The following is a 14,101-nucleotide window of genomic DNA, read 5'->3' as shown; positions in this document are numbered from 1 at the left end:
GGAGAGAGTGAGAGACAGTTAGAGAGAGGGAGAGAGAGGAAAAGAGAGGGAGAGAGAGAGAGAGAGAGAGAGAGAGAGAGAGAGAGAGAGAGAGAGAGAGAGAGAGAGAGAGGGAGAGGAAAAGAGAGGGAGAGAAGGAGAGAGGGAGAGAGTGAGAGACAGTTAGAGAGAGGGAGAGAGAGGAAAAGAGAGGGAGAGAGAGAGAGAGAGAGAGAGAGAGAGAGAGAGAGGGAGAGGAAAAGAGAGGGAGAGACATAACTAAGAGTTTCCCCAGACCAACAGTAAGCGCTTATTGCCATACTTAAACAGTAGAGGACTCTTTAACCTGCCCAGTCAGTAATTACACACATTGTTATTAGTCAGCGCGGAGCGGCAGGTGGAGAAACGTCAGGACCTTCCAAGCCATCCATCTTTTTAATCATACCTCGCCGTAATAACAGCTCTTCTCTCCGAATCGCTCATTAGCTTAGCCCGCACTCTGTGAGCGGCTGCTCGCTCTAAGCGGGAGAGAGGGCGGGAGGGCGCATGTGCTGGAGCGCGAGCGCCACAAACTCCCCGCCACTTTTGGTGGGAGTTCCCTCCGCGCGGCGTGAGAGGAAGAGCCGAAAAGTGTCTCTCCAGAGCGGCCAGAGCAGCGCGCCGGCGCAGGTGTGCAGGTGAAGGGAGGTGCGGGAAGAGGATGAGGACTGAGACGCCCGCCGCCTCGCCGAGTCTTCATGGCTGCGGATTATGGTTGTGCTCTCGGCGGACGGAGCGGGAAGAGCCGCCTTCGGCATCGCGAGCGTGAGTGAAGGGCGCGCGAGAGATGGAACGAGGCGAGCAGCAGCGCGCGAGGAAAGCCAGAGCGGCTAAGAATAACAGCAGTAAGAGGAAGGACAGGAAGAGCAGGCAGGTCTCGGGGAAGGCTTTGTTCCGAAAGAAGTCGCTGAAATCTGTGGGAAGTTTCGTGAGCAAGGTGTTCAGGAGTCTGGGGGCTTGGGCACACGGCGGAGGGGCGCCGCCGGCGGACTCCTCCCTGGTGGACGCTGAGGAGGACGACGAGGGGGGCTTTCGAGACGGCGGAGCGGCGGCGGCAGCAGCAGCCTGCGGGAACTCGAAGGAGGACGGACGCGGAGGAGTGAGGAGCTGCTCGCTGCAGACCAGGCACGCGTCTGGGGCGAAGGAGAGGGAGAGGCTGTCGCTGCCGTACGGAGATAAAACCCCCGGTGTTCTTGGCTTGAAAAACCACGGGAACACGTGCTTCATGAACGCCGTGGTCCAGTGCCTGAGCAACACGGACCTGCTGGCCGAGTACCTGGGCCTGGAGCGCTACAGGTCGGACCTGAGTCAGAAAAGAGTGAAAGGAGCGGTGAAGGAGGAGGACTCTCAGCACGGAGCCGGAGCCGGAGAGGTCACTGAGCAGCTGGCCGCTCTATTGAGGGCGCTGTGGACGCTGGAGTACACGCCTCAACTCTCAGTGGAGTTTAAGGTGACACGAGTTCACTCACTTCAATCCTAAAGTTGAAACGTTTCCAGTGCAGCTCAGATTGTCACAGGAGAAGTTATGAGTGTGTCGTTTGGAGAGAATACTTTGAAAAAGAAGTGATGGCTGGAGACTGAATACACAGTATATTAAACGAGTAATGTAGTCAGAATAGACAGTATTCAAAATGTGGTTGGTGTAGTGGATAACACATCTGCCGTGTAGACTGGGGTTCAGTCCCCCCACCTGGACAACCAGACTACACTAAACCAATAAGAGTCCTTGGGCAAGACTCCTAACACACCACCTTCGTCTGCCTGTGTAAACTGATCAAATTGTAAGTCGCTCTCAGTAAAACGTAAGAACACATTTAGAATATTGATAAGGCGCATGGAAACAACTCTGCTGTGAGTTTTACTCAACCCCCGCTCTACCTTGCTGTGAGTGGTTGGCAGTTTTCTTCACGTAATTCTACTGTTAATGTGTTTAATGGAAAATGTGCTTATCATTTAAATGAAGTCCTGAAATTCTTAACATTTCTATTTTCTCTCTCATCCCCCCTTCGTGCCCATCACAAACATGTTCACTACTGAGGATATTGTTACTTTGATCACCCCTCAAAGGAGTTTATTAATGCTGAGATTAATAACTGATCACTTTGATTTATCAGTCTACTCAGGCTTTAGCAGAGCTCAGTAACACTGAGATTCATAACTGAACATCACATTGATTTATCAGTCTACTCAGGCTTTAGCAGAGCTCAGTAACACTGAGATTAATAACTGATCACGATTTATCAGTCTACTCAGGCTTTAGCAGAGCTCAGTAACACTGAGATTAATAACTGATCATCACGTTGATTTATCAGTATAATCATTTATCACCTACACCATCATTTGGTCTAAATTGAAATCCTAACCCTTTCACACACGAATGCAGTCATATATGTATTGTTTAAAAGTCACAGTTTTACAGGTAATATGAATAGTATATCAGTGATGCAGTGTGAATAAAATGTGATTACCTGTGAAATATATATTATATAATAATATATGATGACATGATGTGAATAGTTTGTGGTCAAATGTAACATATTATACCATTAAATTGGTATGTGTAAAGTATAAATGGAACATGACATGAGAAAAAAAAAAGCGCATCACATGTGAAAGGTATGAAAAATGACCCGTGTAGTGCGTAAAAACAACACGTGAATATTGACAAGTGAAAGTCCTGTGACGTTAACAGAAAGCTCAAAAAACGAAAGCGATCAGCAACAAAGCCGTCCAGGTGCTAAACCAACAGGACAGAGTGAAATAAAGCCCCTCACCCCCAAAAAAGAAGGAATTACGAATTTAATGTAGATTCTCTTTCTCACAAATGTTCTTAGTGCAAGTCAGTATATGATCATTAGGAAATAATCAGGGCGTGTATCAAAACATAAGTACGTCAAAGTGAGTATATTGGATCTAGTTACTACCCTGGTACATGTGGTACATATAGACTGCCAGGGAATTATGTGTGTATGTGTATATGTGTGTTCAGATTTGGTTCTGTAATCTCTCAACGCAGTTCTGAGTGAACACTGTCAAACAGAAGTTAATCGGTAGGCTATTTGGCAGGGCTACAGTCCAGTCAACACCACCCCATTGTGTGCATATTTGACCTGGCATTTAACCGAGAACACTTAATAACAATAATATCTCTATTTATAGACCACTTTTCATACCTTTGGCAGCTCAAAGTGCTTTATAGACAGGGGATAAAACAGAGACAGCTATGAGTGTTAATATAAAATCATATCAAGTCAATGACACCGATAAAAAAACAAATATATAAATAAAAATACCAAAGAGAATTTAAATTCAATGCAAAGATAAACAGGTATGTTTTCAAATGTTTCTTAAGTGAGTTTGACGGTCTCATAAAAGGTGGAATTGAGTTCCACATTTTGGAAGAATAATAATCGAACGAGGCCTCTTCAGGTTATTCATATTTTCCAGAAAATATTTGCTGAAAGCCAATGTCAGCAGATCTAAGATCATGTGTTGAAACCAAAACAAACATTTTGTGATGTAAGCAGGTGCTTTAAAGTCATTTAGAGCCTTAAGAACGATTAACAGAACTTTAACATCTTTCTGAAAAGTTACAGGTAACCAGTGCAGTTCTTTCAAAACAGAAGGGATATGATCTCTCTCTCTTTGTTTTTGTTAGGATCTGTGCTGCTGCATTTTGTACGAGTTGTAGAGGATTGATTGATTTCTGAGGAAGCCCCATAAAAGAGCTTTAAAGTAATCAACTCTGCTTATAACAAATGCATGAACAAGTTTCTCTGCATCGCTCTGAGACGGAAAAGTCTAAGATTACAGGTTCCATACTTCAGGTTTGGTATACAAGCTTCTCATACAGCACTTTTCTCTGAATCTTAGTACCAAGGATCAGTATTTCAGTTTTTTTTGTTGATTTAGTTGTAGAAAGTTGTGAGATCCACTGAGAAATATGTGACACACAGCTGGTAAGAGTCGTGACTTTCAGAAGGAACGTCAAGCCATCGGCATAGCTAGGAAAATTGATGTGTTTCCTAATGATGTCACTTAAGAGGAAACATGTAAAAAGAAAAAAGCAAAGGTCCTAAAAGCTGAGGCTTGTGTGTGAGGTGATAAGGTATTACTTTCACCAAGCCAGGTCCAATATAGCGAGAGCCAAGTCTGGCAAGGACCAGAAATAAGACATTTTCAGGTTTTTCAAGTGGCTCATTATAAAAATAAATATCAGATTATTCACATTTTTACACCTCAGCAGTTCTTCAGAAATAACATTGCCAGTTTTTCTTGGAATTTTCCAAAAACTGCTCTAGAAGGACAGATAGATTTACAAACAGAACCTGTCTGAAGGATAATCCCTCAGCCCTGCAGGCTGAAGTAATCGATTTGCTTGTCAGAAAAATGAAACAAAAAATTGCAAGTTGGGGATTATCCCCTTATCAGTGTATTTGGTCATACAACCTTCTCAGGTTTCTGATTAACATAGAGTGCCTTCGGAGGGCTTTTTCATTGGCTGCTGTTAATGTGGTGTGCCGTAGAATCCAAGAACGTGAGCCCACCGGCTGTGTGTGTGTACGTACGGAGTTGTCACTCTTTATGATCGTGCACACCAAGAATGTTGAACAACGGCAGCATGCAGTATAATCTTTATTTTAGAACAGAATAAGGTATAATAAGTGGTGTAAGACTCTCTTTACAAGGGATGACTTTTCAAGGTTAGGCAAGTTACCCTACTAATTGTCATTAAGGAACATTTTAGTTTATGAAGCTGTACATAACTGCCCTAATATAACATATAACATGGCAGGTTGCAAAAATGTACATGATGTGTACGTTGATAAACCGACTTTTCTTAAATAATCAAAATTAGAATTAAATTAATTTATGTAGGGATTAGAGGTGGACCATATCGTGTCGTTCGCGATAATATCGGTATAACTTTCAAAACGATAAAAAATTATCCAGATCATGATAACAGCGGGGCGGCATGGTGGCGTGGTGGGTAGCGCTGTCGCCTCACAGCTAGGAGGGCCTGGGTTCGATTCCCCTGCCGGGTGACCGGGGCCCTCTCTGTGTGGAGTTTGGATGTTCTCCCTGTGTCTGCGTGGGTTTCCTCCGGGTTCTCCGGTTTCCTCCCACAGTCCAAAGACATGCAGTCAGGCCAATTGGGCATACTAAATTGCCCCTAGGTGTGAATGTGTGAGTGACTGTCTGTGTCTGTCTGTCTGCCCTGCGATGGACTGGCGACCTGTCCAGGGTGTATCCTGCCTTCCGCCCGAAGACTGCTGGGATAGGCTCCAGCACCCCCCGCGACCCTGACGGAGAAGCGGTTTGGAGGATGGATGGATGGATGGATGGATGGATGGATGGATGGATGATAACAGCGATATTCTGACTTGTTGACGTAATGACGTCATGCGCATGGCGTACGTTTGTTGCGTGAGTCATTCTGGACAGAAAGAAGTTTGGCGCAAAGCAGCTCTGTGGTGGAGTTTCTCCCAAAATGGGGAGCGACTTCAGTAGAGTGGAGACGGCTTGGTTATAAAATCTTGGATGTACAACAGATCACAGTAATATGGAAGATAGACAAGAAGCCTGTACAAACAAAAGGGGGAAACACAACTGATCTGTTTCACCACCTCAAGCAGAAGCGCTCAGTGGAATATGAGGAAAATCAAAAACGGCTGTGTTTACACGCAAAGACTTTTACAGATTCAGACCAAGGTGTTTATGCTCACGCTGCTCAACAATCTGATGAAAGTCTTTGTTTACATGCCCAGTACAAGTAGTCCGATGCAAAATGACACGCATGCGTGGAGCAGCGCTTAGAGTAAACGTTACCATGACAGCGAACGTCACGTGAGGTCCAGTCGGCGTGAGAAGTTTCCAGTTGGCCTGCTTGTGTTTTTAATGGCTTTAAAATCATGTCGAGAGGAAGACGTCGTGTCTGAGACACACAAGCTGGAGGTCCGTCCCACCGCTGTCTTAGAGTATAAACCTCGTCTCCTCTGCAGACCAGTTTCTGCTCCGCCGTGTGGAACGGTATAAACCTTTCACTACGACGCGCATGCGCAGAACGTTCTTACACCTTCCGATTGGGAATGTAATCGGATTCAGGCGTTAACACGGCTATTATTCTTCTATTTAACAGATTATTTAGAGGTTTATTCACCTCGTTCAGTCGGATAGAAATTGCATTCCGAATGGCCTCAATTGGACTAGACTATTCCGATTGAGGTGTTTACATGGACGTATTCCATTTCATACTCTATTAAACGTGGCTAATGCCACAAAGAGTGCTCAACAGCCGATAGCCAGGTTTACATCCTAATAATCTATTAATAATGTGACTAATATCTCAATCGGAATCATTTTATTTTGTGCCTACTGAATATTTGAAACATTTATACTAAATAAAACGTTAACATTTATTTTGTTGCAATAGCATGTTTTTGAAATGAATAAAATGTTATTCAGTGTTTTGTCATATCGCCAAAAATATTGTTATCGCAAAAATACCCCGAAATATCGTGATATTATTTTAGAGCCATATCGACCCCCCCCCTCCCCCTAGTAGGGATGCACCAATATGGGAATTTTGGGCCAATGCTGATATCCAATATTTTTCATATATGCATTTGCTGATACATAAACAATTATGAAATGTACATTTTGAGACTAAAGCTTCATGGATTATTATGATGGACATATATAACAGTATTACAAAAACAGTGCAACGAATAAAATGCAGACATTTTAGCACTGTAGCCCAGCATCTCCTAAATGATCTGCTATATTAAAGTATGAAGAAGTTGTAGAAGTTTTTGCCACTCAACCAAACGTTTGGCCACCCTACCTTTTATTCCCTCAATTTGAGTTTTTGAAGCCAAACTAAGTTACAGTCTCGCCCATCTTTCATAGAGCATGCAATCATAACTGACAGTTGCTTTTTACATTGACATATTGCTCTAGAATTACAAGTGCTATCTTCTGCCCTGGGTTATTAAGCTCACTGTGAGCTGAAGTGAACTGATCCAGCATGTAATTGCAGAAGCTCCATGATGAATTACCAGCCAAATTGAATTGTCTTTAACCTGACTGAGGTTTCAGTTTTGAACTACTATTATAAGAGATATAAATAAATATATAATATATAATATATAGTACTAGCTTGGGATGATCGGTTAGCTTTGGAGCCTCACAGGTTCTCCTCAACAATAGGCCACTCCATAGAGGGAGTAAATTCCATTTGCCTTCTTAAGCTTTACAGTAGACTGAGCCATATATCTCAAAGTAGGAGGGACTGAAGTGAAGACGATACAGTGTGGGAGAAATCCACAGTGGTTTAATTCACTGGAAATATTAAAGAGAGGAGGTGTTCATATAGCCTAAGGGCAAACCCAACTCTAGAGTAGCAGAAGTATAATCCTGTTTGCTGACTAAAGCGTTTTACTAATAGCACGTATGTGTTACCTAAGTGTCGTGTGCTGAAGGCCTAATTCTGTTGCATTGTCCTACATACAGTAGAGCTCAGTGCTGAAATAACTTGCCCAAGTTAATGCAGATCATTGACATAAGAGCAAAGGAGGTTTACAGCATTACTAAATTAAGGTTCTAGGTATAATGTCAGTATTGCTTGTGTTCACTTTTTTTTTCTGTACTAATGAGTTGAGGTACACACAAAATACCCAAAGACAAGTAGGGATTCACTGATACCACTTTCCCCTTCCAAAACCAGCATCGATACTAACTCTACATAACCTAAACAGCCTTTAAATCCTAATATTTGTAAATTTCCACTTTTGATTAAAGCAGTGTGTGTATATAAAAAGATTGTGTTAATACATATTATTTTACAAATTAGAATTAAGAGCCATATTCAATAAAAGAAACCATGTTTAACAACTGAAGTAACAGAACTGAGCAATTTGTAGATGAACCTATGGAGTGTATATATATATATATATATATATATATATATATATATATATATATATGGATGCAAAAGAGTGCCCTGTGTGCTCAGCTGTGTACTTGGAGTTCAGTGAATATTACAGTCCTTCATGCTAGCAGTATCAGGTCACAGGCCGCAAGACCACAGAACCGTCTGACGCAACTTTCTGATGGAGATGCACCACAGGCAGGGATAAAGGATAGACCTGCGTGACAAGCAGGCTGCTAGCTAAAAGCTAAACTTAGGCTATAGGCTATTGTTACCCCAATGGACTGGCGGTTTCTTCACCATATCAGTCTAATGTTCGCCCTAAACTAGAATGTTCCATCCCTCTAAAATATAAGCTCTGCTTGACTACACATGATTCTGTGTACGGTTCCAGTTTACTTGGATGGTCCACTGGAGATGCTTTGTAAATGTTCATTCTGTCTTTAAGTAACATTCAACTAAATATCTATTAAATGAAACCGAACAGCAGGTTAGTAGGTTAGTTTCCTAACCCTAAGCCTAACCCTAGCCTTAACCTCAAGGCAAAACCTACACCTACTCCTAACTGTAAGCATTACCAACCTGTTATTAACTGAATATCACCAGAAAGTTAGAGATTTAGGTGTCTGTAGAGCAGCTATAGGGGACCATCCAATTAAAGTGTGACCCTGTGCACCTGAGACACTAGTGTGAGAGTATGTACAGCCAGCAGTGTACTTTAGTTCAACAGTGTTGGCTACACAGTAAGCTAGGAAGCAAGATGGCTAATAAGCCAATTTGGCCACTAAAGCAGATTCATATAATGAATAAGAGAAGACCATTGAATCATTTAATTGGAATTATTTATATGATAATTATTGTCTGGATAAAATTTCATGATCATGACAGCCCTAGGTATTACGATAAAGTATGTTGTGGTAAGCTTTTCTGAGCACGTTGTGGGTCTCAACATTAGTGAACACTGTGTCATTAAAAGGACATTTCGACTGAGCTGTGATGTAACTGTTTAAGGTTTTACCCTATTCTCTGGAGATCAAACCCTAACATGGCATAATTGAAAGCATCATCGGTCCAGTTTAATTGTCTGTAGTGACACACAGTGCATGAAATGTTGAGTATAAAATAACTACTTCTTTTTGACCGCATATTTTTAAACGTGTCGTTCTGTTTTGCTGGTGTATTGTATCTGTTTCAGTGTATCAAACTTCAGAAATTTTTATTTCTATCATACTGTGTATCGTGAAAATGTCTTCTGGTATTGTGAAACTATCCCAATGTTTTGATGGATTGTCTGCTCTTACGACTAACCATATCAAGCTACATACACCCACTTTCAGGCATTGTTTTCAGGTCTAAAATGTGGGTTTTGGTCTAGTGTGCAGGCTCAGCCCTTATTAAGTCATCATCTGACTCACTATTGCCTCAGAGAATGGGGTATTTTTTGTGTCTTGGAACTCATTGCTATCTCTAACATCCATTTACAGTCCACACTTTCTCATCTGAAAGGTATTAGCTTAATCATAATGTAATATGACACTTCTCATAAATTCAGCCAAAACCTTAATTAAGCATGATTAGATATTTCTTGGGGTGAGACAGATATCTGCATTTTGACTCAAGGTCTTGTGACTGTAAGGGTCTTGGGTTCATGTCTGGGACGTCTAAAACTGTCTCTTAAGTTACAGCACAGCTGCATGAAGACATCACGACATATCCTCATACATCTGATTGGCTTAATGAATGCCTTACAGTAGACAAAGAGAGCCGTCTATAAACAATTAAATTACCCCATAATTTAAACCTCCTGTCGTGTGAAGTACTTGGCAAAGGCAGTGTACTGTAACTATCAATCATGCATGATCCATCATTGTAGAGATGAAGGCCAACAAATAGCACAGCAAGAAGTGCTAAGCAGGGGAACATATACGATGAAGTGCTGAATTTGTGACCCTGATGTTTGCCATAGTTAATCAGATGTTAGAAGCATGGTCTATTTTTAATCAGCAAAATTAGGACCTGAATGACATAATGAGAGCATTAGAAAAAGAGAAATGCATTTGGAGAAAAAGGCTTAAACTGCTGCTAGAAGCAAAATGTTACAAATACTGCATAAGCAAATTTCATCTCCAGAGGACTTCTCAGTGTACATAACCTTGTCATTTAGATTATTTTAAATGTGATTTAAGCTGTTTACACTGCTTCAACATGTGCAGTTCAGCTTGTGTTTAGCTGATGACTTATAGGCATGTTCAGTCAGGGCAAAATGGAAAAGGAGGTCAACTCAAAATACAAAATACTGTGCAAACGTCTCTTCATTTATTTAATTTCCAGTCATCCAGTCATAATTTCAAGTTATTTATTTTTTAGAAGGTATTTCTGAGGTTAGATCTAAAATACTTGCATGAGAAGGGAAAATAATTGAAGAGACAGGAGTTTCAAAACCTGCAGTGAAAAAATCATTAAAAGATGGAGAAAACTGGCTCCTAAGAGCCAAACGAGACCTGGAAGACCTTATCAGATTAACAGTACGTAAAGAATTCATCTTTGTAAGAGAGGCGAGCTCCACTCTTATCTCAGACCTGAGAAAAATCCACAGATGTTTCTGTCCGTCCTTCCACTGTGAGAAACCCAACACTGAGTCTGAAAGGATGTGTGGCTGTAAAGAAGTTGTTACTGAGAAAAAGACAAACGAAAAAGAGAAAATTTGCAGATCAAACAAAGAAGTTTCTGGTATTGTCAGAGCGACAGACTGACCAGCAGAAGATTCAACCAACTTCTAGGACTAAACTTTGAGCTTTCAGATTTCTTCTGAAATCAATGCTGAAAAAATGTCACTTATTATGTTTAGTCATTGAGATTTCTCTGTAATTTTCTGTTAAGTATTATATTTTCTGCTTTTTCCCAACAATAAAAAATTAATAACTTATACTTATGACTGGAAATTTAGTAAATGAATGGTGATCTGTGACTTTTGCGCTGTGCTATGTTATCTCTGTCAAAATCCCAACTTCACAGTGATAGTGTTCTGTCCTTGTTCTGATCTGAAACGTCACAACAAAATTCTTGACATAGTTGTAGTGAGATAAGTGTGTTTGGAGGCTACTTAAGCAGAAAGTCAAACAAAGTAGCTGTTTGAAGAGTAGGTGACCTTTTTACAGGTGAGACAGGGGCTTGTATGACATTTTCCAAGGTTTCATATTTCGATTGTTTGTTTATTTTCCTCAGTGTTTTTACACCGTTTGACTACCAAACAAGGCTGTTGCAGAGCCACATTAATAAAAAACAAGCACTGAATAAATATACACTTAAAATAGAAAAGCAAATACTAAATAGGGCAGCAGTTGTGTTGGAATATTATCACAGTGCGTGGTTGTCATGACACATTGTGAAGATTTGGTGCATAACAACATGCAAGTAGTCTAAAAACATGCAATGGTGGACTTCATAAATAGCAGCTGACAACTTTTGCGATGAGGGGGAATGATTAAATTGAGAGAAAATGGAGATAACAAAGGTGTTAAATACATAAAATAAACCTTTAGTCAAACAGCAGTGCCTGTTTTTTCTTTGCTGGGAGGGGGGGGTGTTCAGTCTTAGATCAGTGAGGTGTCAAGATGCTGTTGAGTTGGAGTTTCTGCAGGACCACTCTAAACAAAAGCTGGCTGCCCCTTCATGCCCCATTGAAGCCCTTTAAAACATAGGAGAAATGTTTATGTTTCACAGTCAGCTCTGGTGCCCCACGAGTCACTTAATAAAAACAAAGTAAATGGGCCAGCTGGACCCCTTTATGTAAAAAGCAATGAAAAACAGTAGTGCAGTATGTCTTTTTTGAGAGCATGACATCTTCCTACAGTTGTGGGAAGATAAAGTCTGTATTATTATAAAATCTTTACATTTGTATGGAGTTTTTAAACTTTGAACACTCTTGTTTACAAACCTGATTCTATTGATCCATCTCCCTAAAGAACCCTTTTGTCAGATGCCGTATGTGCAGAACCTCAGAGTGCTATTGAGTTAACGTCTGACTGAGGTGAGCATTACGCACTCAGATAATGACCAGTCTTCTGTAGCGTGTAAGTATTTTGAATCAACAGCAATCTCCAAATGACGAATTAGATGGAGCACTGACTGACCACATCCTTAGCAGAGTACCTTCAAAACTATAATTTCATTTTGTGAGCTCAGTAATATGATACGGTGGACACCAAATAGCAGCTTTTATGATAACAGCTTTGCAAACGTAGACTTCATTGTTCTCTTTCTTATGAGGACTATTTTGGGCAATGGCCTATGGGAATTTATTAAAGCACACAGGAAAAAAAAGTTCCAACTGAAATAGCGACATCCTCACAAGAGCTATCTAATTTTACTTTATGTCAAAGATAAAGCTGTAGGCTTTGTTTTTTACCTGATAGTGTACCACCATACCTTTCTGTGTAGAAGTTTTTTTGGGTTCCGCCATGCGAACATTCATGGGTGCTCTTGGGAACAAATCTAAAAGGTGTTAAATCAGTGTTTGCTCTGCCATTTGTGTGACTACTGATTTACTTTGTGCTCAATGTCAGCTTGTGGGCTGTATGAATGGCATAGTGAAAAAGTGGAGTTGAGGGAGAGAGAGAGGGAGGGAGGGAGGGAGGATGTTTTGTGGGCTTTAGCTGAAAGAAAGCATGTCTGTTCTTAGCCATTTCCCAGCTGAAAATCTTAGTCTTTTAGCTTGATGTTTGCTCTCGCTATTTCTAAAGTTCAAGGCTACAAGGTGACCACATAGTCTTGGTTGTGGTAATGATTATGAACTGGACACGTCCTTGAGACAATTCAGCTGCAGAATGAAGGCTTCATCTACGGAATGCCTCTTTTTATTGACGCTTTTTAACACTTACAGTTAGGGGTGGGCAATGTGACAAAAATCATATCACAAGACATTTTCACAATGCATTATACATAGCATGATATTTTATCACACAGATATAATACACCAGCAGTGGTGCATTTAAAAATGTCGTCAAAAACTGTTGAACTGGTGTATAAATTCAATAATCACTAAATGTTTTTATTCAACATTTCATACACTGCACTGAACTAAAACCTATTACAGAGGAGTAATTATGCTCTCTATTTAAGGACGAATGCAGTTGATCTACATTATTTAAGTACTGACGATAACTGTGATGTACTCTGAGAATATCACAATAACACTAAAATAACATGATAATGCCCACTTCTATGGACAGTATTTATTTGGGAATAAGTACGTTTTATTAATTTCTGTAGTATTAAACAGTTCCAGTTTTCCAGTACTACTGTAAAGAATGGCTACATGAACAATGTTCAGTTCTGCTTAATGTTCAGGACCACATGGGAACCCTCAGGGCCTTCTAGGCCTTCAGAAAAATGAAAAAATTCAAAAATGTGTCTGTAATGTTTAGTTAATATAATAGTTTTTTTGTTTAGTTAAAACAATTTATTTAGTTTTTGTTTCATTTAATTATCAGTTATCTGTTGTATTTCAACTCTCCAAGTATGAAGCTTTGGTTGGAAACAAAAAGGTTAAACATCCATTGTGAAATTATCCATTCATGACTTTTTCTTCATGATGTATTGGTAAGGGAGCTCTTCCACTGGCCAAGACTTCAAGATCTGAGCTGAAGGCCGACGTGTTAGATTAACCAACAACATTATTAGGAAGTGACAGAGGAATCAGCCAGTCACATTTTGTTTTTTAATGGGTGTGACCAGTTTTGTAAGAAAAAATGCTACTCTAGACTCTCAGTAGCATGTCAGAAACATAGGGTTAGGACTAGGTTGCTTCGAGGATAAGGTTAGGGTAAGGATTAGGGTTGGGATAGGTTTTGCTTCGAGGATAAGGTTAGGGTAAGGATTAGGGTTGGGATAGGTTTTGCTTCGAGGATAAGGTTAGGGTAAGGATTAGGGTTGGGGGTAGGTTTTGCTTTGGGGATAAAGTTAGGGTAAGGATTAGGGTTGGGGGTAGTTTTTGCTTCGAGGATAAAGTTAGGGTAAGGATTAGGGTTGGGGGTAGTTTTTGCTTTGAGGATAAGGTTAGGGTAAGGATTAGGGTTGGGGGTAGGTTTTGCTTCGAGGATAAGGTTAAAAAAAGGATTAGGGTTGGGATAGGTTTTGCTTCGAGGATAAGGT

The 14,101-nt window shown here is 40.6% G+C and overlaps 1 protein-coding gene across 1 annotated transcript in view; it reads left to right on the top strand.

Moving 5' to 3' along the window:
• Nucleotides 1-259: 259 nt before the first annotated feature.
• Nucleotides 260-14,101, top strand: part of usp43b (ubiquitin specific peptidase 43b) — a 154,896-nt gene continuing 141,054 nt past the window's right edge. Inside the window, exon 1 of the mRNA XM_017705676.2 lies at nt 260-1,468. Coding sequence (XP_017561165.1) covers nt 806-1,468 — 663 coding nt within the window. The 5' untranslated portion in view covers nt 260-805. The remainder of the gene's footprint in view (nt 1,469-14,101) is intronic.

The sequence above is a fragment of the Pygocentrus nattereri genome, chromosome 14 (assembly GCF_015220715.1).
Source record: "Pygocentrus nattereri isolate fPygNat1 chromosome 14, fPygNat1.pri, whole genome shotgun sequence".
NCBI classification, from domain to species: domain Eukaryota; kingdom Metazoa; phylum Chordata; class Actinopteri; order Characiformes; family Serrasalmidae; genus Pygocentrus; species Pygocentrus nattereri.
Note: the sequence above shows the minus strand (reverse complement) of the source record. Positions and strands in the feature narration are given on the sequence as shown.